Raw genomic sequence first — 20,535 nt, 5'->3', positions numbered from 1 at the left:
TAATTTCTTTTCATTTATTTCTGATCTGATCTTTATGATTTCTTTCCTTCTGCTAACGTTGGGTTTTTTTTGTTCTTTCTCTAATTGCTTTAGGTGTAAGGTTAGGTTGTTTATTTGAGATGTTTCTTGTTTCTTGAGGTAGGATTGTATTGCTATAAACTTCCCTCTTAGAACTGCTTTTGCTGCATCCCATAGGTTTTTGGTCATCGTGTTTTCATTGTCATTTGTTTCTAGGTTTTTTTTAATTTCCTCTTTGATTTCTTCAGTGATCTCTTGGTTATTAAGTAGTTTATTGTGTAGCCTCCATGTGTTTGTATTTTTTACAGATATTTTCCTGTAATTGATATCTAGTCTCATAGCGTTGTGGTCAGAAAAGATACTTGATATGATTTCAATTTTCTTAAATCTACCAAGGCTTGATTTGTGATCCAAGGTATGATCTATCCTGGAGAATGTTCCATAAGCACTTGAGAAGAAAGTATATTCTGTTGTTTTTGGTTGGAATATCCTATAAGTAACAAGACCATCTTATTTAATGTCTCATTTAAAGCTTGTGTTTCCTTATTTATTTTCATTTTGGATGATCTGTCCATTGGTGAAAATGAGGTGTTAATGTCCCCTACTATGACTGTGTTAATGTCGATTTCCCCTTTTAAGGCTGTTAGCATTTGTCTTATGTATTGAGGTGCTCCTATGTTGGGTGTATAAATATTTACAATTGTTATAACTTCTTCTTGGATTGATCCCTTGATCATGATGTAGTGTCCTTCTTTGTCTCTTGTAATAGTCTTTATTTTAAAGTTATTTTGTCTGATATGAGAATTGCTACTCCAGCTTTCTTTTGATTTCCATTTGTGTGGAATATCTTTTTCCATCCCCTCACTTTTGGTCTGTATGTGTCCCTAGGTCTGAAGTGGGTCTCTTGTAGACAGCATATGTACGGATCTTGTTTTTGTGTCCATTCAGCCAGTCTATGTCTTTTGGTGGGAGCATTTAATCCATTTACATTTAAGGTGGTTATCGATATGTGTGTTCCTATTACCGTTTCCTTAGTTGTTTTGGGTTTGTTATTGTAGGTCTTTTCCTTCTCCTGTGTTTCTTGCCTAGAGAAGTTCCTTTAGCATTTGTTGTAAAGCTGGTTTGGTGGTGCTGAATTCTCTTAGCTTTTCCTTGTCTGTAGAGGTTTTACTTTCTCTGTTGAATCTGAATGAGATCCTTGCTGGGTAGAGTAATCTTGGTTGTAGGTTTTTCCCTTTCATCACTTTAAATATGTCCTGCCACTCCCTACTGGCTTGCAGAGTTTCTGCTGAAAGAACAGCTGTTAACCTTATGGGGATTCCCTTGTATGTTATTTGTTGCTCTTCCCTTGCTGCTTTTAATATTTTTTCTTTTTATTTAATTTTTTATAGTTTAATTATTATGTGTCTTGGCATGTTTCTCCTTGGATCTATCCTGTATGGGACTCTCTGCACTTCCTGGACTTGATTGACTGTTTCCTTTCCCATATTAGGGAAGTTTTCAACTGTAATCTCTTCAAATATTTCCTCAGCCCCTTTTTTTTTCTCTTCCTCTTCTGGGACCCCTATAATTCGAATGTTGGTGCATTTAATGTTGTCCCAGAGGTCTCTGAGACTGTCCTCAATTCTCTTCATTCTTTTTTCTTTATCCTGCTCTGCGGTAATTATTTCCACTATTTTATCTCCCAGGTCACTTCTCTGTTCTTCTGCCTCAGTTATTCTGCTATTGATTCCTTCTTGAGAATTTTTAATTTCATTTATGGTGCTGTTCATCATTTTTTGTTTGCTCTTTAGTTCTTCTAGATCCTTGTTAAACGTTTCTTTTATTTTCTCCATTCTATTTCCAAGATTTTGGATCATCTTTACTGTCATTACTCTGAATCCTTTTTTAGGTAGACTGCCTATTTTCTCTTCATTTGTTTGGTCTGGTGGGTTTTTACCTTGCTCCTTCATCTGCTTTGTGTTTCTCTGTCTTCTCATTTTGCTTAACTTACTGTGTTTGGGGTCTCCATTTCACAGGCTGCTGGTTTGTAGTTACCGTTGTTTTTGGTGCCTGCCCCCAGTGGGTGAGGTTGTTTCAGTGGCTTGTGTAGGCTTCCTGGTGGAGGGGACTGGTGCCTGTGTTCTGGTGGATAAAGCTGGATCTTGTCTTTCTGGTGGGCAGGACTGCATCCGGTGGTGTCTTTGGGGGTGTCTGTGACCTTATTATGATTTTAGACAGCGTCTCTGCTAATGGGTGGTGTTGTATTTCTGTCTTGCTAGTTGTTTGGCATAGGGTATCCAGCACTGTAGCTTGCTGGTCGTTGAGTGGAGCTGGGTCTTAGCGTTGAGATGGAGATCTCTGGGAGAGAGACCTTTTGCTGTTTGATATTACATGGGGCTGCGAGGTCTCTGGTGGACCAATATCCTGAACTCGGCTCTCCCACCTCAGAGGCACAGGCCTGACACCCGGCTGGAGCACCAAGACCCTGTCAGCCACACAGCTGGCCTGGAGCCTTCTCCCACAAGGAATGGGAGCTGTTTCACTTTCTCTTGAGCTTCTCTTTAACCAGATTAAAAGGGCCTCTGAGTTTCTGTTGGTGCAGTCAGAGTTTGCAGTATCTGTGTTTTGCTTATTATCTGTCTCCCTCCTCTAGAATGTGAGCTCCTTATGGTGTGGATCTTTGTTTTGTCCACTGCTGTACCCAGTGCCTGACATAATGACTGTTTTCTGGTAAAGACAGGGGTTTCTGCCTTAAATGTTCCTTTCTCTAGCCCCACCAGCAGCCTGCAGGACCACCTTCTGAGAAAGATCAGTGAAAGTATAGTTACTAGAAGTCCAGTTTCCCTAAAAGAGAAGAGCAAAGGTGACATAGTGGCAGGGTTTTCTAGCATTTGAGCAGCTTGTTTCTATATAGAACTGTTTTCTTGTGAAGTGACTCACCGGAGGATTTGATCACTGAATTATAAATCTCGTGCACCTCCTCCCCTTGTTCTCCAAAATGTAATCCAGAGTCACTGCGGTAGTAATAGGAAATTGCCAAATCATATAACTTTTCTTACCATTTCAAAGGAAAAAATACAAATAAAAAGAAAAGAAGAAAAGGAGTCACTTGAAATGTTTGTTCTTATCTTTTCTTCCTTTTCATTTTTCTTTCTCCTTCTGACTTCGAATAAAATAAACCAGAAAATATCACAGAAAAGCAAGAAAACAGGCTGTTATTAGAGCCTCCCACTTACTCAGAGGGTTTTGGCATTCTGCTGTGACAAATGAGCTTAGGGCCAGGGGAGATAATATCACTTGTAAATATAAAATATTTTAAATTGTTAACATAATAAAACATTTTCCAAAAAGTTTAAAAAAGACAAGTAAAAGGGGGCTTCCCTGGTGGCGCAGTGGTTGGGAGTCCGCCTGCCAATGCCGGGGACGCGGGTTCTTGCCCCGCTCCGGGAGGGTCCCACGTGCCGTGGAGCGGCTGGGCCCATGGGCCATGGCCGCTGAGCCTCCGTGTCCGGAGCCTGTGCTCCGCAACGGGAGTGGCCACAGCAGTGAGAGGCCCGCATACGGCAAAAAAAAAAAAAAAAAAAAGACAAGTAAAAGTATTCATAATCCCACCACCACAAAAGAAAAGCTAGAACTTTGGTATATTCCCTTCCAATTTTTTCTCTCATGCATACACTTTTTCATCATGGTAAAAAACATACAACATAAAATGTACCGTCTTAGCCATTTTAAGTGTACAGTACAGGAGTGTTATGCACATATTTTTTTTTTCACATATTTTTTAAAAATAAATTTATTTATTTATTTTTGGCTGTGTTGGGTCTTTGTTGCTGCTCACGGGCTTTCTCTAGTTGTGGTGAGCGTGGGCTACTTTTCATTGCAGTCCGCAGCCTTCTCATTGTGGTGGCTTCTCTTGTTGTGAAGCATGGTATCTAGTCGTGCAGTCTTCAGTAGTTGTGGCTCACGGGCTTTGTTGCTCCGCGGCACATGGGATCTTCCCGGAGCAGGGCTCGAACCTGTGTCCCCTGCGTTGGCAGGTGGACTCTTAACAACTGCGCCACCAGGGAATTCCCCATATATTTTTACATATGTGTCATACTTGTACCTTTTGTACCCTGATTTTTTTCCCTCACTTTACCTCATATCAAATAAATCTTCCATGTAGCCAATTTGTCTACATGCTTGTAATTTTAAAGATGCATAATATTCTATCCCATGGTTATAACATACTTTATTTAACTGTTCACCTATAATTGGACATATATGTTGCTTACAGTTTTTCACTCAAAATATTATTATGAACTTTTAGTTCATACAGTATTTTTCTCTTTAATACTTTCAATGAACTTGACTTTCTAGAAGTTTTCTGGGGAAAACTAAGTCAAAAGTGATGTCTTGCATGGTTCTTAAAAATTACAATAAAATGGCTTCCCAGTGGTTTGTACCAGTTTACAATGATCCCAGTGAAGTATGAGAGTACCAATTTCACCACACTCTCACTTTTTCTGTTGCTAATTTAATAGTATAAAACGTTTCTTATTTTAATATGTATTTTTCCTATATCTATTTTCCTTGATTATTTTCTCTGTTGGGAAATGCCAGTTCCTGTCACTTGCTCGGTTTACCTTTGGGATGTTGTCTCAATATTTTTCTTATTCCTTTTCATGGGCTGTATATATAATAGAGATTTTAACCCTTTTTCATATTTATTGTGAATATTTTCCCCCAGCTATTGGTTTAAATTTACTTGTTATACTGTCATCTGAAGAAATTTAACATTGTTATACAGTTCAGATCTTTATCAATGTGGTTTTTCCCATCATCTGTCATCTTAGAATATTCTCTCCGCTTTGTCTTATCCCCAGGGCTTTGATAAAGGATTTAATTCTGCTTTATCTTCCTGATTTTATTTTCTATATCTAATTATTTCATTCATCCATTTTGATGTAAATGATATGCAGGTTAAATTAATCTGTTCCTTAAATGCTCACTAGTTAACCAACACTCTTCCTTTAAGTACACTTGAAAAAACCCTTGAATAACTGAGATAGTAGGTCTATGCCTGTATGAAGAGTTCTTGTGTGCTGGGGTAGGATTCCAGGCTCCCTGGGGAAAGTATAGTCCCAAAGGACTTAGGATGTGGTGTGGTTCAGTGAGAACACAAAAGGAGCAATAACCAGAATGAAGTGTGGGAGTGCCCCTAAATGTCCTTGCGTTTTCACCTTGCTCGTCCCTTCCCCATTTTGGGGAATGACTGCATTTCTAAAAATTAAAGACCACTTGACCCAGAGGTTTTCCTATCTTGTTAGAGTCCTGCTGAGTTTCCAGGAATGAGGGCTCTCAGTTGACCTACAGCAGTACATTTACTAATCACTCGTGCATGGAGTCTGTGCTAGGCACATTGTGTGTGCCTGTGTACGAGGCAGAATAATAGCCCCAGGACAACCATGAGTTATGCTGTGAGAAGAAAACGATAAAAGGGAGATGAGAAGAGAAATCTAGGTAGATGTAGAGATGGTTCCGCTGTGCAGCCTTAATGGTGTGGGGTGCGGCACTGTCCCTGTGAAGGGCTGTGCCCGCCCTCCATCCTCCTGCCGCCGCTGTGCACCTCTACCCTCCTCTCAGTTGGTCGAAGCCCCTGCACACACAGACAAGACTCTCCACTTGCTTCCCTGCCCTCGGCCAGGCTGCATCTCAAAGCTTTTGCAAGGGTCTTAATCCTGGCGGAGAGCCACGTGCACTAGACTGGGAGTCAGAAGTGCCCGCCCCCCCTCCCCCCCCCCCCCCCCCCATCCCCACTGCTGTCCAAGAGCCTGGAGCCTGAAAGCTTAAGCGGCTACACTCGGAAGGAAGGCACGTCTGACCTCCTGGTTCTGGTTCCCACCCGCCCACCCAGGTTCGCGGTTATCTTTCCTTCCCGGTGCTCACAGTAAGGCAGACCGCAAACCCATAACCACTTGTTTTTTCTCTGCTGGGACCATGTACAATAATGGTCTTGACTTTGCATCTTTTAACTGGCAGGCAGGTGGAGGGAACGCGCCTCAGGACCTCTGTCTCATCCTGTTTGGCATGAAGAAGTCATGCATCTTAACCTGTTGACAGAGCATCTGCCACTTTAATCTTGAGAAAGAAAAAGGATCTGGTCCATTTAACGTTAGCACGGAGAGTCCAGATCCCCGAACCTGTTAAACAGAGACGTCCACCGTGCCAGCTTGGCTCTCGGGGAAGCCCAGCCACTGTTAAATTCCAGGACAATCTCTTCCTTGCCACCCTCCACTGAGGGAATTCACCCTCGGGGCCGCCCCGCCTGGCTCCCTCCCACAGCCCTGCGAAGACTGGAGTAGGTGCTCCCCTCAGAAAGGCCCTGGAGTGCCCCGTGGCTCTCAGGGTGCGCAGTGGGACTCGGTAAAGCCGCTGTCCCCTCCCGGGGACAGCGCCTCCTGGGCAGGGCAGCCGGGGGCCGCGGAAGGAGCGAGAGTGGCGCCCGCGTGACTGATCGCGGCGGAGAAAGTCCCCCGAGACTGTGACCCCTGCGCTGGGGGAAGGCGGGGCCGATGCGCAGGAAGATGCCGTGATGGGACCGGGAAAAAAAACACCAACCCCAAACCACCCACTTGTGTTTCTCAACCCGAGTTCACCGAGAGCGGCCGAAAGACCCCAGAAGCTGCGCCGCACCTCCTCGACCCCCACCTGCCCAGCCTCGCTTCTTGTGGGTGGGCTTCGCGCTCCCTCCCGGGTTTCGGAGTCACCACGTGACTTCCACGAAGAGTGAGGCCCCAGCGGAAAGCTGCCACAGGGGTGGTATTTGGGACCCCGAGGTGCGGCGAGAGGGCGGGGAGAGGAGGAAACGAGGCGGGGGTGGGAGGAGGGGGCGGGGCGGACTTGAGGACGGGAAGGACGGCGGGCTTGGACTGGGGGGTGGGGAAACCCGGGCGTTGCGCAGAGGGCGCTGGAGCCGGGAAAGCGGGAAGCCCGAGGGGGCGCGGCAGAGGCGGCGGCCGGCAGGTGCTGGGGCGCGGGGATGCCGGTGGCTGGAGAGAGCCGGTAGGCAGCTCCCCGCGTGCAGGGCGCGCCGGGCCGGGCGGCCGCTCCTCTGCTAGGCTGCGCGGCGGGGCGGGCCGGGCCGGAGAAGCGCGCGGCATGTCGCAAGGGCTCCCGGCCGCCGGCAGCGTCCTGCAGAGGAGCTTCGCGGCTCCGGGGAACCAGGCGCAGCCGCAGGTAGTGAACTAGAGGCTCGGGGAGGACCGCGGGCGATGCGGGGGTGGGCGTGCCTGGGGGCGCGAGGAGGTGGGTGCCGGGGCTCCAGTGTGGCGACCACTGAGTGCAAGGGTGGAGGGCCCTGCGGGAGCTAGACGCGAGCGGTGTGGGGGCCGCGGGGGCGGGCCAGGGACCCTGGCGTGCGCCTCTGCCCTGCCGCCCCCGCGCACGCACGGTGCCCGGGGCGTCCGGGATGGTGACTGGGCTCCTGAGCCTGGGAGGGGGAGAGGCCAGAGGGCGCCGTCGCCTGGTAGGGCTGGGCACTGTCCACGCTCCCCCGCACGTGGGGTCCCCGCTGCCTTGGGCGTCGCCATCCATGCGCCGCCGCCGGCTGCCACCCCACCGCTGGAGCGCGTGGTCCTTCCCCGCCGCTCCGAGCGGGGGCCAAGGTGTGGAGAGGGGAAATTCCGCTACAAGGGGAAACTCGTGCCCAGGCACTCCCAACATCTACCGGCTGCCTCCCGAATGGCCTAGCGGTGCGAGGTAGGGGCCAGAAGTAGGCGGACTCCACCCTCAGAACTGGTGGAAAGCTCTTGGCTGGCGCTCGGTCCTGTGCGCTGTCCACCACCACGTTTACAACCGCGTACTGGGGAAACTGACACAAAGTTGCCCGCAGGGACTGCAGTATGAGAACTTCCCGCTCTGCTGCTTTAGGACTGAGTCTTTTCATGGTTATGCCCTTCTCAATTCGGTGCCTGGCACAGGATGTCATCGGGTGACGCTAGAGAGCCACACATCTGAGTTTAGGCCTGGACTTTGCCACACACAGGCTGAGTAGCCTTGGGCAATTTGCTCAACCTCTCTGAACCTCAATTTCCCCACGTGTAAAATCAATATGACAATATCAACTTCTCATGATATTTATGAGAACTAATTGAGATGTGGTTAATAATACATGAATATCTCAACAGTTTGCTCCCCTCTTTCCATCTTTTTTTTTTTTTTTTTTTGCGGTACGCGGGCTTCCCACTGTTGTGGCCTCTCCCGTTGCGGAGCACAGGCTCCAGACACGCAGGCTCAGCGGCCATGGCTCACGGGCCCAGCCGCTCCGCGGCATGTGGGATCTTCCCGGACCGGGGCACGAACCCGTGTCCCCTGCATCGGCAGGCGGACCCCCAACCACTGCGCCACCAGGGAAGCCCCCCTCTTTCCATCTTGATTAAATGTTTCTGCTGGTTGTCAGGTATGACAATATGATAGGTGATAAATCCAGTTGGAGTGTCTGCTCCTACAGGGCGGAATGCAGACTGCTTCATGTGCCCTATGAATTTCTGATGATGAACAGAGAGGCATGATTTGGTGACAGGCACTATGGGGGACTCAATAAAAACTAGCAGCAGCCTTAACAGAGATTATTGAGGGCATACCATGCGCTGGTAGCTTTGGGATAAAATCTCATTTTATCCTATGCAGCCCCAAGCATTGGGCTGTTAGGATGATCATTGCAGAGATTACTGACCACTTGTTCAGGGCATGTGTCTCTAGTGCCCAGGACAGTGCCTGGCACATGGCAGGTACTCAGTTAATACTTGCTGAAGGAATGAATGAATCACACAACAAATGAGAAAATGGAAAAATCAGAGAGTTTAAATCATTTGCCCGACACCATATTGATAGTAAGAGACAAAACCAGGAACTGTGTATTTCTAAAGCTAAAAGTTCTGTCTGCTGCACTCGCTGTTGTGTTCCGGTTATATCTACCAAGACTTCTTTGCCTCTAAGGGACTACATTTTAACGTTCTATGCCTGTTCCCTTAAGCACTGCCTCCAGTCCACTTCTATTTGTTATGTTCTTTCTTCTTGTCCTTTCATAGCTTTATATTCTTGCATATGCTGAAAATTCTTTACCTGCTGTAACTTGGGGAGGTGATATGGGTCTTTTCTTATTTGGAATATTAGACCAGATAAAATGATAACTGAAAACATCCATTATTTTATGTTATCAATATTTGCTTTCCATTAATAGTAATAATTGAGTAGCTTTCCTGTGTTTGTATCCCACTAATCTCTTGGCCTTTAAACTCTTTAAAGGTAGTATTTCCCGGGTGTCTCCTCATAGGGTTCTGGAAAGCAAATACTGCCCCACCTCTCCATGTTTTCTATAACTGGATAAAGTGTTTTTACCATGGTAGGTGGATTTTTCTGCCTGCCTGTTTCAGGATAACTCTTTTTTTTTTTTTTTTTTTGCGGTATGCGGGCCTCTCACTGTTGTGGCCTCTCCCGTTGCGGAGCACAGGCTCCGGACGCTCAGGCTTAGCGGCCATGGCTCACGGGCCCAGCCGCTCCGCGGCATGTGGGCTCTTCCGGGACCGGGGCACGAACCCGTGTCCCCTGCATCGGCAGGCGGACTCTCAACCACTGCGCCACCAGGGAAGCCCTCAGGATAACTCTTGAAGGATTTGACCAAGTTTGGTTAAATCTCATATACAGCCAAGAGCTTTCAAGACACATCATAAATTTGCTTTCTCATTCGCCCTGACCTGTGTGTGAAACAAAACGTCAGTCAGACATTGTTCAAAGGAACCTCTTGTTGTGGCGTTCAGGATCACGTGGTATGTTGGGAGAGTTCCGTGGTTGCAGTTAGTTATCAGCGTAATGGTGATTTGTACACAGTCTCAAAAGGACCTGTTTGCAAACATTTTAGAAATATGTTTTAGAAATGATGCTTCCTATATACAAGAAACCAAAGTGGTTAACTAGGGGTCTGCTTTTCAATGTTTTATTCTTTCTAATTTTTAAACTATGTAGATGTTTTACCAACTAAAAATTTTAAATGATATCTTCTAAATTAAAAAAAAAAAAAAAAAGTACCTGTTTGTGTGTGGTGGCAGAAGCCCCGGCCCACAGCAAGTCCCAGATAGCAGCCGCCTTCTGCCTTTCCCGTCCTCAGATGAGCACCAACACCACACCTCTTCCAGGCACAGGCCCTGCAGGGGAGAGGTTTGAGAACGTTGGTTTGGAGTCCAGCAGACCTGAGTTCCACTTCCCGTTCTCCCCGCTACTAGCTGTGATACCTGGAGCAAGTTCCTCAGCATCTCTGAGTTTCTTATTCCTCATCTTTTAGATGGCGGTCCCACCACACATTTCTCAGGGTGGCGACAGGGGTTAACAGCTAGCACAGTCATAGCGCATGGTGAGTGCTCCTCGACGTGGGGCCACTGTTACCCCACTGATGTAGCAGCAAGCACTGCTGTGGCTGCAAAGAAAATGGTGACGCTCCGTAAGCAATGCTGGGTGAAGAGAAAGGGCAGGGAAGGTGAGGCGAGGGGCCTCAGCATCATACCTGACCAAACCTTCCCCCCCAGAGCCCTGAGGATGATGACAGGAAGGTCCGAAGGAGGGAAAAAAACCGAGTTGCTGCTCAGAGAAGCCGGAAGAAGCAGACCCAGAAGGCTGACAAACTCCATGAGGTGAGAGTGTGGTTAGGGCAGAGCCATGCAAGGGCCACGGCAAGGAGTCATCCTCCACCCTTGCACTGTGGTGGACCTAAGGTCACACCCTGGTCCTCACCAGTTCGGCCACATGCATGTCTAGTTCTGCTGTGTCCTGCCAGCCCAGTGTTCTGAGTCTTCACTCACTGGTGTCTTCATTTCTCCCTCACTGGTTGCATCTCACACTCACGTTTCCTTTATTACAAAATGAAGAACCCACCTTTTGATCCTGATTCCCTTTCAAGCTAGCGCCCCATTTCTTTTCTTTCCCTCTTTTATTCCCCTGCTTATTAAAAAGAGACATGCTGTCTCCATGTCCTCAGTTCCTGTTTATTCCCCAGTCCTCTGTGGTATCGTTTCTGCTCCCCCAACACACATACACGCACACACGCACATGCACACTTCCTACAGAAGCTGCTCCGCTGAGGCCACTAGTGCCCTGGCACTGCCCGGTCCAGGGACCTCTTTCTAGTCCCCTCATCCTTCGCCTTGCTGGCTCCTCTGACACCACTGATCCTCGCCTTCTTGAAACCTTCTTTCAAGGTCTTTAGCTTCTAAAAGACCAGTTTCCTATTTCTCCTGACCCTCTTCACCACTTTTTTCTTAGTTTCTTTGTTCACTTTTCTACCTCTGTCTGTTTTCTTAAAAGTTGGTGCTGACCAGGCTTTCAGACTCTGCCCTTTTTTCTTCTCACCCTGGAAGACTTAATCTATTAATCTGTTCTGCCAACGTCAGCTCCCAACATCACTTACTCTCAGGTAGGCATTGATTACTCCAAGACCTCTGGCCCTAACCCCACATGACCAGCGTCTGCTTAGATACCTCCAAATGGGTCGCCACAGCTCCTCAGCTGCAGCATGACCACGATAGCGTGTCTGTTCACCCTGAGACTTTCTCTTCTCACTGTCATCAAATTGTAGTTAATGGAGCTAACTAACCATCTACCTTATCACCCAAATCAGGAACCTGAGCTTTATTCTAAACTCTTCCATTTTCCTCTATCCCTGTGCATAATCCCACGTAATCTCACAGTCAGGACATGGGAACCGACGTCGAAGGCATCCCAGGATCTGTCCAAGGAATTGATGGCATTCCCATGCTCTTGTCTTTGCACAGGGTTGGTGTGAATATTAAGGGTTTTAGTTCAGCTCTCTCCTGCCACACTTTCTGGCCATAGATTGTCTCAGCAAGGCCAGTCTGAGCGGCATTGATAGCACAGGAGACTCTGAGGTGTTATGAGGGGGAAATGACAGTCTCTAAAAACCCCTTCACACTGAGCAGAGAACAGATTTAGAATGCACAGGCTCCAGGGAGAGGTGACCCACTGATATAAATTCCCAGAGGGCCATAGATTATAAATATTACGTTCTTTCTTGAAAGTAGGAAGTCTGGGCTGTAGAAAGAGACTAGGATCTTCAGACCAGGGTCAGGGAAGGTCTGTCCCAGCCGGGATTAGTTCTGTAAAATTTCCACAGAGGAATTGGGGTGCCCTTTGCCTCCTTTCTTCCCTCCCCCTTGCTCCTGAAGCAAGCCTGGTTCTAGCTTCATGCTACCAAATAACCCCCAGAAGGGACTTGTGGCTTGGTCAGTGCAAGGCCCTATATTCAGAACACATGTGCTAGCAGGACCCTTCCTCTCGAGGAACTTCTAGTTGCAGCCAGATGCATCAATATCAAAACACACTAGAGAACACCTGGTTTTAACTCCCAAGTGATTATGTGTGTGGAGGTGACTGAATGACTTGGACAAGATCTTTCATGGAGCAAGGTCGAGTAGATTCGTTCAACAAATATTTATCAAGAACCACTGCAGGCAAGGCATTGCCACTGGGTCACAAGGAGGGGATTAATATCTCATTCCTGTCCTTGGGAGGCATGAGTCTCAAGGAAAGTATATTCGTTTCCTATGGCTGCTGTAACAAATCATGACAAAGTTGGTGACTTAAAACAACACAGATCTATTTTGTCTCACAGTTTTGGAGGCCAGGCATATGAAATGGGTCTCACTGGGCTAGAATCAAGGTGTCAACAGGGCTGCATTCCTTCTGGAGGCTCTGTGGAGGAATCCGTTTCTTGCCTTTTCGAGTTTCTAGAGGCTTCTGTATTCCTTGGCTTGTTGGTCCCCTTCCATTTTCAAAGCCAGCACTGGCCAGTTGAGTCTTTCTCACCCTGCCTCACTCTGACACCGTTTCTGTTGTTACATCTCCTTCTCTGCTTCCTCTTTCCCTAACACTCTCATGATTACACTGGGCTCGCCTGCATAATCTGGGATAATCTCCCTCTTTTAAGATATTCAACTTAGTCACATCTGCAAAGTCCCTTTGGCCATGTAAGGTAACATAGTCACAGGTTCCAGAGATTGGATGTAAACATCGTGGGGGTTGGCATTATTCTGCCTACCACAAACATAAATACTTTACTACAGTGTCACAAAAAGATGGGTCTCTCTCAATTTCTGTCATTGTTGGATGTGATAATGAAATGAACTAGATTTCCGGGAAATTTAGGGGTGATTTGCCACATTTACTCCTGCCTAATCCCTCTTAGAATGGTGGGTGGAGGGCCCTTCATAGGATTCTTAGCTTGTTCTGCTGTCCATAAACATAACTGTGCCAGTTGCCCTTTCCAGAAGGGGGCCGACTGATCTGAAACCCAGTCCCTCCACAGAAGAACACGCCCTTCTCCTCTTTCTCTGTGGAGCTACAAGAATGGATTAGGGTCATGCACCACTGGCAGATCACCTCAGCAACGCCAGTTTTGTTGGGAAACATAGTATCAAGGAGGCCAGGACAGTGCTTCCATCCATACACAGGCCCCAAAGCAGAAGTCCACCCTTTACCGTCACTAGCTACACACAAGTGTCATTGGTCACTGGTGTCAGTAGTCACTTTGGTGACTAGTTTTTAAATTTTGAGAAACATCTACATATTGAGAGTGGGATGTCTGGTTAAGAAATGTGGTGATGAATAATGTTACTGTGCTCCAGTGAGCTGCAGGCAGAGGACTTAGCACCCTGCTTTAGGTCACAGCTGAAAGCCCCTCAGGCTCCCTGGGGCTCCCAGGACACATCTAGGTTGGGAAAAGTAAGAGCCAGACACAGTGCATGGAAACCTTCTCCTCAGGCTTGGAATGAGGCCAGCTCATGGGGAGACACCGAAGGGCACAGAAAACTGCCACCTGGTAGCCACGACTGCCCACTACTCCCTGGGGAGCTGAGCCCATCATGAGGGCTTTGAGTAAATGTAAAATAGATAGCTAGTGGGAAGCAGCTGCACAGTGCAGGGAGATCAGCTCGGTGCTTTGTGACCGCCTAGAGGGGTGGGATAGAGAGAGTGGGAGGGAGACACAAGAGGGAAGAGATGTGGGGATATATGTATACATATAGCTGATTCACTTTGTTATACAGCAGAAACTAACACACCATTGTAAAGCAATTATACTCCAATAAAGATGTTAAAAAAAAAAAGGGCTTTGAGTAAAGCCCTTATCCCATAAATTCCTCTATCCTATACTGTGGGCTAGCATTGCTAAATATCTCCAAGTAACTCAAGCTCTTTATTTGCCTTTCCTGAACACCATGAAGGGGAATATTTAGAGCAAGACATGTTTAAAATTCCCACTTCCTCTCCTGCCCACTCAGTTCTTGAGCCTCTCTCACCTCCAACATCCAGAAAATCCTCCTCCAGTCCCAGCTGTTACAAGTCTCTCAGCTGCCTTCTTCCTCCCCCAGCTCTCCATCCCCAAAGCCCGGGGACTATCCATCAGGGCAGAACCCCCTTGGAGGGCAGGGCGGGAGGAGAAGCTGAGCAGGCCAAGCCAGAGAGAGACTGGGGTCACTCTTCAGAGATGTCTGAGTTTCCCCCTCAGGGTGGTGGCTGCCAAAAGTCGCCCCACAGTGATGAGAAGCAGTTCCTAGTGTGTATCTGTGCACCTCGCTGTTCACTGTGGCTTTTCGAGTTTTCCCTTCAAGGCACTTACCCTTCTCATGGAGACTTTGACCCGTATTCATCTCTGAATATTAGGCACATGGCCAGGGTGCAGATTCACAAATGGGAACCCAAGAAAACAGTCCAGGTCTCTAAGCCCAGTTGAAAGTGTCTCAGAAGTGGGTCACACTGGTTCAAGCCAGGCACCCAAAGGTGTAAGACTAAGAAAGAACTTTGAGTCAGAAAAGGAAGGCAGCGATGCCATCCTCAGGAGCCCCAAATGTCACAAACTGACAACTTTCTTGGGCAACATGGTTGTGGTACGTGTTGCCCTGGTGTTTTCAGATATTGCATACTCTAAGAGAATCCTTCATGTCAGTCCTCACTGGGTTTAGAAACTGATGATGACACTAATTTGTACAGCCCTTGCTGGTGACACAATTTTTCTGCTGGGAAGTATATGAGCTTAAGGCTTGGGAATAGACTTATGGTAAAATCCTGAGCTCACGTAGCCCTTTACTGCTGGTAACCACCATGGGGGGAAATTTGGGCCCAGACGCTGCCAAGCGAAAGCAGAATTGCTGTCATTGCCTGAGAGCTGCAGTTGACCTTGAAGTCAGGGATTAGGCCCCAAGTCTGCATGACCTCAGAAAAGCCACCGTACCTCTGAGTTTCAGTTGTCTCGCTTGTGACATGGGGTCTGTGTCCTCCTGATGGCCTTTTCCTTCCCCTCATTTCCTTCCCACCTTAGTTATCACCTCTGGTCCCTGGTACCCACATGAGCTTCTTTACCAGTCTTTGCCTCAGAGGCATCCTAGACCCTGAATCCCCCCCCAGACGGCACCTCATTCCTCAATCAGCCTCTCTTTAGAAGCTCAGACCAGGGTTTCTCAGCCGCAGCACTATTGGCCTTTGGGGTCAGCTATTTCCTCGTTGGGGTGGGGGCAGTAGTGCCCCCTTCCCAGCTGTGACAACCCAAACTGTCGCAAGCCGCTCCAGATGTTCCCCAGGGACTGTCAGAATTGGCCCAGTTGAGAATTATTGCCCTAGACAGCTTAATTTCTGAGGCAGAAGTGGGATTTGCAGAGATTTCAACACCTCCCATTTCTGGTCTCTGCTTTGTGACTGTGTCCTGCACATACCCAGAGAAGGCAGCACAGTGACCTCAAATCCTCCTGAGATAGGAGATTGGAAAGTCAGTGATATTTGAGCTAAACTGATCATCTCTTTGGAAATAACAAAGGATCTAATGTTCTTGGCTTCTTTTTCACATATGTTAAGTCCAGGTAATCTTTCCTCAGGTTGAAGTGGGTCTTACTATTCCCCTTTGTACCCACTCAGTGTTCTCACCTCCTCTTTCTCCCCTCTCAGCTCCCTCTTTTATTTTTGTGGAACTGGTCTCGCTTGAAGAAGATTTTGACTTCTTCTCTTTTTATTCCCTCAGCTCAGTAAAAGCCCCTCCGCAGATTTATGAGTAAAACTTAAATCCCAGAAGAGAAAGTCCCTGTGGAGAAGGCAGCCGAGGGGCCTGCTGGAGGCCCGCGACAGGCAGCTCTGTGGCCTTTCTGAGCTGGGGCTCGGGGAGAGCCGTGGACTTCGGCAGCATGGCCCCTGTGGCTTCCAGAGGGAGAGCTCAGAAGCTCAGAAGCATCTTGCCACAGCATTCAGTAACTATACAAAGGCATGTGGAATATTCTGCTACAGGAAGAATTCTGTTCTTTGGAATCTAGTTAAAATGTTAGCTCATCGCTGGGCTTCCCTGGTGGCGCAGTGGTTGGGAGTCCGCCTGCCGATGCAGGGGACACGGGTTCGTGCCCCGGTCCGGGAGGATCCCACGTGCCGCGGAGCGGCTGGGCCCGTGAGCCATGGCCACTGGGCCTGCACGTCCGGAGCCAGTGCTCCGCAACGGAAAGGCCACAACAGTGAGAGGCCCGCGTACCGCAAAAAAAAAAAAAAAAAAATCTTAGCTCATCGGAACCATTCAAATGTATTCTTCATTTTACTTGGAGGTGAAGAGAATTTCCAGTTGCAGGGTGGAGAGAGAGAGTGTGTGTGTGTGTGTGTGTGTGTGTGTGCGCGCGCGTGCGCGCATGTACGAACTACCCAGAGCTGTGGCCTCTGTCAGCCCTTTGCTACAGGCAGCGCTCCCCACGTTGCCTAGGTCCCCATCCCCTCCTCCCAGCCAGACCCTTCCTGCCCACAGAGGGCCTCTTGCTGCATTGGGAGACTGCATTCTGACTCCCGGACTAGAGCTGTCAGAGGCCAGAGGAGAGCCTGGGGCATTGGGGGTGGTAGGCCTGGAGGAAAGCTGAAGGCGTAATGCAGCCAGGGTACTAGGGGGCCAAAGTGGCCCAGCTCAGCCTGTGGCAGGGTGGGCGAGGCCCGCTGCCATGGAGAGTATTCCGGGTCACCCTGAGAGCCTGCCTGGGAAAGACAGGAGGCAGAGAGATAGCTCTGATGGCCTCTATGTGCAACCTCTCTGAGGCCCTTGTTCTGAGAGGGAGGAAAGTGCCTAGAGTGGGAGGGAGGGAAGGAAGGGGGCAGGAGAAGGAGACCAAGGGCGAGGGTTGTGGAGTCACTGAGCTCGTAGATGTTGGCACTGGGGCCTGTCGGGCAGGGGTACAGGAGAAGGTAGCAGAGGCCCCTAGTTGCTATACATTTCTGATCTTTAGGGAGAAACCTTATTTAATATAAGTAAGATTGACTATGATGCAAGACTGAATAGAACACGTAATGAGAGATGTGGTTCCATTAGGTGCTATGATCTGGGAAGCCTTCCTGGAGGTGTTGGGCTTGACCTTCCACACACAAGCAGGAAGGCAGCCCAGTTGAGGATAACAGCTTTAGTAAAGAGGCAGAGCTGAGAATTTGCATGTATCTTCATGGCCTGTAAGAAGATCAGACTTTTTTAGTACTATTTCTTAAAAGTTACTGGTAAGATAATAAGGTTGGGCTCCCAGCTCAGGAAATGCATGGCATGCATGGTTCAACAAAGCCTAACCATATGAATCAACCTAGAAATGATTGAAAACAACATTTCAACAAGATGCAAATAAGATCGTCAGCCTTAAGAAGGTCTCTCTTGATATGCCATAGGGCTCTGTAAGTGGCCGAGTATTGTAGGACTTATTAATGAGTTGGGTGAAGAAAAGGAAGACCTACTTCATCGAGTTAGCGGACAGCTTAGAGCTGTGTGGTATCACTAACCCAGGAGCTGACACAATCGATATTCAAAAAGATTTTGCTAGGCTGGCAGATGACCAAGCAAACAGGGCGACATTCAGTAGAAGAGGATGTAAGGCCCACCCTTAAGCCAAAGTATCAGTTGTAGTTCAAGTACGAACAGAGAAGCGGCCGATGCAGATGAAGCTTGCACTGCTCTGCATTCTCAGAGAGAATCCCCAGAGCTAGGTGGCTGCGCACTTGGGTCCCACCCAGAGCAGACTACCTCACGCATTTGCCCTCTGAATGGCGGGACTATCCCCAGAATCGTGCATGGTGTTTTGGGAACATTTTCTCAGAGCTCCTGGCAAATTGGAACGTGTGTTGGGAATGGCCTCCCAAAGGGCGTTGGAACCAGAAGTCCTGAAACCCAAGAAACTCAGAGGACCTGAAGCAGTTGGGCTCAGAGAATACCTAAGGGGAAGTGGTATGGGGACGTCTCCTAACATTTCAAGAACTGTGATGTTGAAAAAGTATTGCATGTACTCTATGTGGTTCCATAGGTGGAACCAAGCCCAGTGGGTGGGTTTAAAGGAGAGAATGACTTTGGATAGTACAAAGAGGAGCTTTCTAATAGAGCAGCTCAGAAATAGCAGGAACTGTCTTTTGAAGGAGAGAGTGTCCAGCACAAGTTGGATGTCGGAGCTAGAATTACATAGGGAAGGTTTCTGCACTGTGTGGTTTGGGCTAAGGGCTCTCTGATCTCCCGCAGTTCTAAGCCTCTGTAAACTCCGATATAGTGGAAGCTTAACAGGTGAGTGTTGGAGCAAAGCCAAGGCAAGGGGTGTTTTCATTCATTTACTCAGCATTCGACAAACATGTGTTATGTTCCCGGCACTGTTCCAGGTGCTGGGGCTGTAACAGTGAACCCAGCAGAAACCACCAGAAAGCAGATCAGTGGCTGTGGGGAGAGGGTCACTGACTGCAGAGGGAGATCAGGGAACTTCTCAGAGTGATGGAAATGTTCTGTGTCTTGATCAACACAGGTGTTTACATTTGTCAAAACTCATCAAATTATACACCTAAAATTAGGTGCATTTTATTTTATGTCAATTATAAATAAGATAATAAAGATGATTCAGAAGACAAAGCCCGGCCCTAATCCTGGTGGGAGGGGAGAGACATGAAGCAAATGAACAAACAAATCTGAGTGGTGGAGGCGGCTAATGAGAAAGATTTCAGGGAAGGAGGTGAGCATCGTGGCCGGGGTTAGATCTGCCCGGAGGACAGAGGAAGGGCACGTGGTTTCAGAACCGATGCTGAAGACTGATTTCTGTCTTCCCAGGAGTATGAGTGCCTGGAGCAAGAAAACACAGTGCTGCGGAGAGAGATCGGGAAGCTGACGGAGGAGCTGAAGCACCTGAGCGAGGTGCTGAAAGAGCACGAGAAGATATGCCCGCTGCTGCTCTGCCCCGTGAACTTTGTGCCGGTGCCGCGGCTGGACCCCGTGGCTGGCTGTCTGCCCCGGTGAAGCCCAGAGACGGTCCTCCTCTGCCCAGCAAGGAGCGTTGGTCTTTCTCACACCTGGGAAAAGGCTTCCCTCTGCATCCATGTACCGGGGAACCTGTGGCCGGGTCAGCTCTTAGGAGCTCCGGGCCGTGTCCCCAGCAGCCCAGGCTCAGCATGATGCTGTCACAGGCCCCTGACTCAGAGCCTTTAGCGGATCCAGGCAGGGAGGCCATCTTCAGGAATCACTGCGCATCCACTCTGGCAGCTAGTAGGTTCCGTTTTTGTGCAGAATCATTTCCTCTAGCACATGGATAATAAAGGTGTTATCTTCTCTTCTTTCGCCAAGTTCTTAGAATTTAGAGACACAATACCTTTCCTCTTCCTGAAGAGGTCATCTCCTGTCTCCTCAGGTGGTTTTGCAGCTCCTGGGTCTTGCTTCTCCTCCTGGTCATCTCCCCCATGGTCACATCCATGCTAGATGAGGAGGCACCTTTGGGGTGGGACTCCCCTGCCACCCCAGCTGGGTCATGCAGGGGTGTGCTGGGCATGACTCGTGCTTGTCTCATGCGCTGCGTGACCCTCCATCCTGGTCAGCTTTCCCACCCAGGCTGGACCGTCCTGGAAGCTTTTCTACTCCAGGCTGGTTTTCCCATGTGCTCTGTATATTCCCGGGTCACCTCCCATTCCATTGGTAGTCATAGGATCAGGGGACAAATGTACTTTATGGAAGTCTGAATCACACTCGAATGGAGGAGATCTGTCCCCTATGTAAACAAGCAAATATCTGGGTAGATGAGGAGAGGGGAGCTATTTCCTTTTAAAGGTCCCATCCAACTCTATTCTTTCAGGAAAATCAGAACCAGGCCAAGTTGAAAGTGGTCCCAGCAAGAAAAGCATAATGGGAGAACGCATCCCATCCCCTCCCAATTCTCTTTCTTCCTGGAGCAAGGGAGTTGTGGAAAGTGGAGCCAGCCTATCATAAAGGGAACAAGAAATGAGAACAGCAGGGAAAGTGCTTTGTTGTAAATGTAAATGGTTAAAAAAAAAGAAAAGAAATAGAAAGCTCTTCCCAGGGGTGAAGAACTTGCTGACCTCATGCCAGGATTCATACTGGCTAATCCCCACCAGCCTCCTCTTTTTTTCCTCTTTTCTCTCTTTCTTCCCCTGCTTACTGGAGGCTGGCCTGCTGTCTTCTAACTCACGCAGGCTGATGGTGGCAAGATTTCCCTGGTCAGAGGCGCTGGAAGGCTG

At 48.4% G+C, this 20,535-nt stretch overlaps 1 protein-coding gene across 1 annotated transcript; it reads left to right on the top strand.

Moving 5' to 3' along the window:
• Positions 1–7,050: 7,050 nt before the first annotated feature.
• BATF3 (basic leucine zipper ATF-like transcription factor 3) lies at positions 7,051–19,619 on the top strand. Its single transcript, XM_027082941.1, has 3 exons — positions 7,051–7,218; positions 10,563–10,667; positions 19,121–19,619. Exons 1-3 carry the CDS (start codon positions 7,141–7,143, stop codon positions 19,304–19,306), a joined length of 369 nt encoding a protein of 122 aa, XP_026938742.1. The 5' UTR covers positions 7,051–7,140; the 3' UTR covers positions 19,307–19,619.
• Positions 19,620–20,535: the final 916 nt, after the last annotated feature.

Source organism: Aethalodelphis obliquidens, unplaced genomic scaffold, assembly GCF_003676395.1.
Source record: "Aethalodelphis obliquidens isolate GAN/ISIS:26980383/991018 unplaced genomic scaffold, ASM367639v1 scaffold48, whole genome shotgun sequence".
In the NCBI taxonomy this organism is placed as follows: Eukaryota; Metazoa; Chordata; class Mammalia; order Artiodactyla; family Delphinidae; genus Aethalodelphis; species Aethalodelphis obliquidens.
The sequence above is the reverse complement of the archived record's forward strand: the minus strand, read 5'-3'. Positions and strand labels throughout refer to the sequence as shown.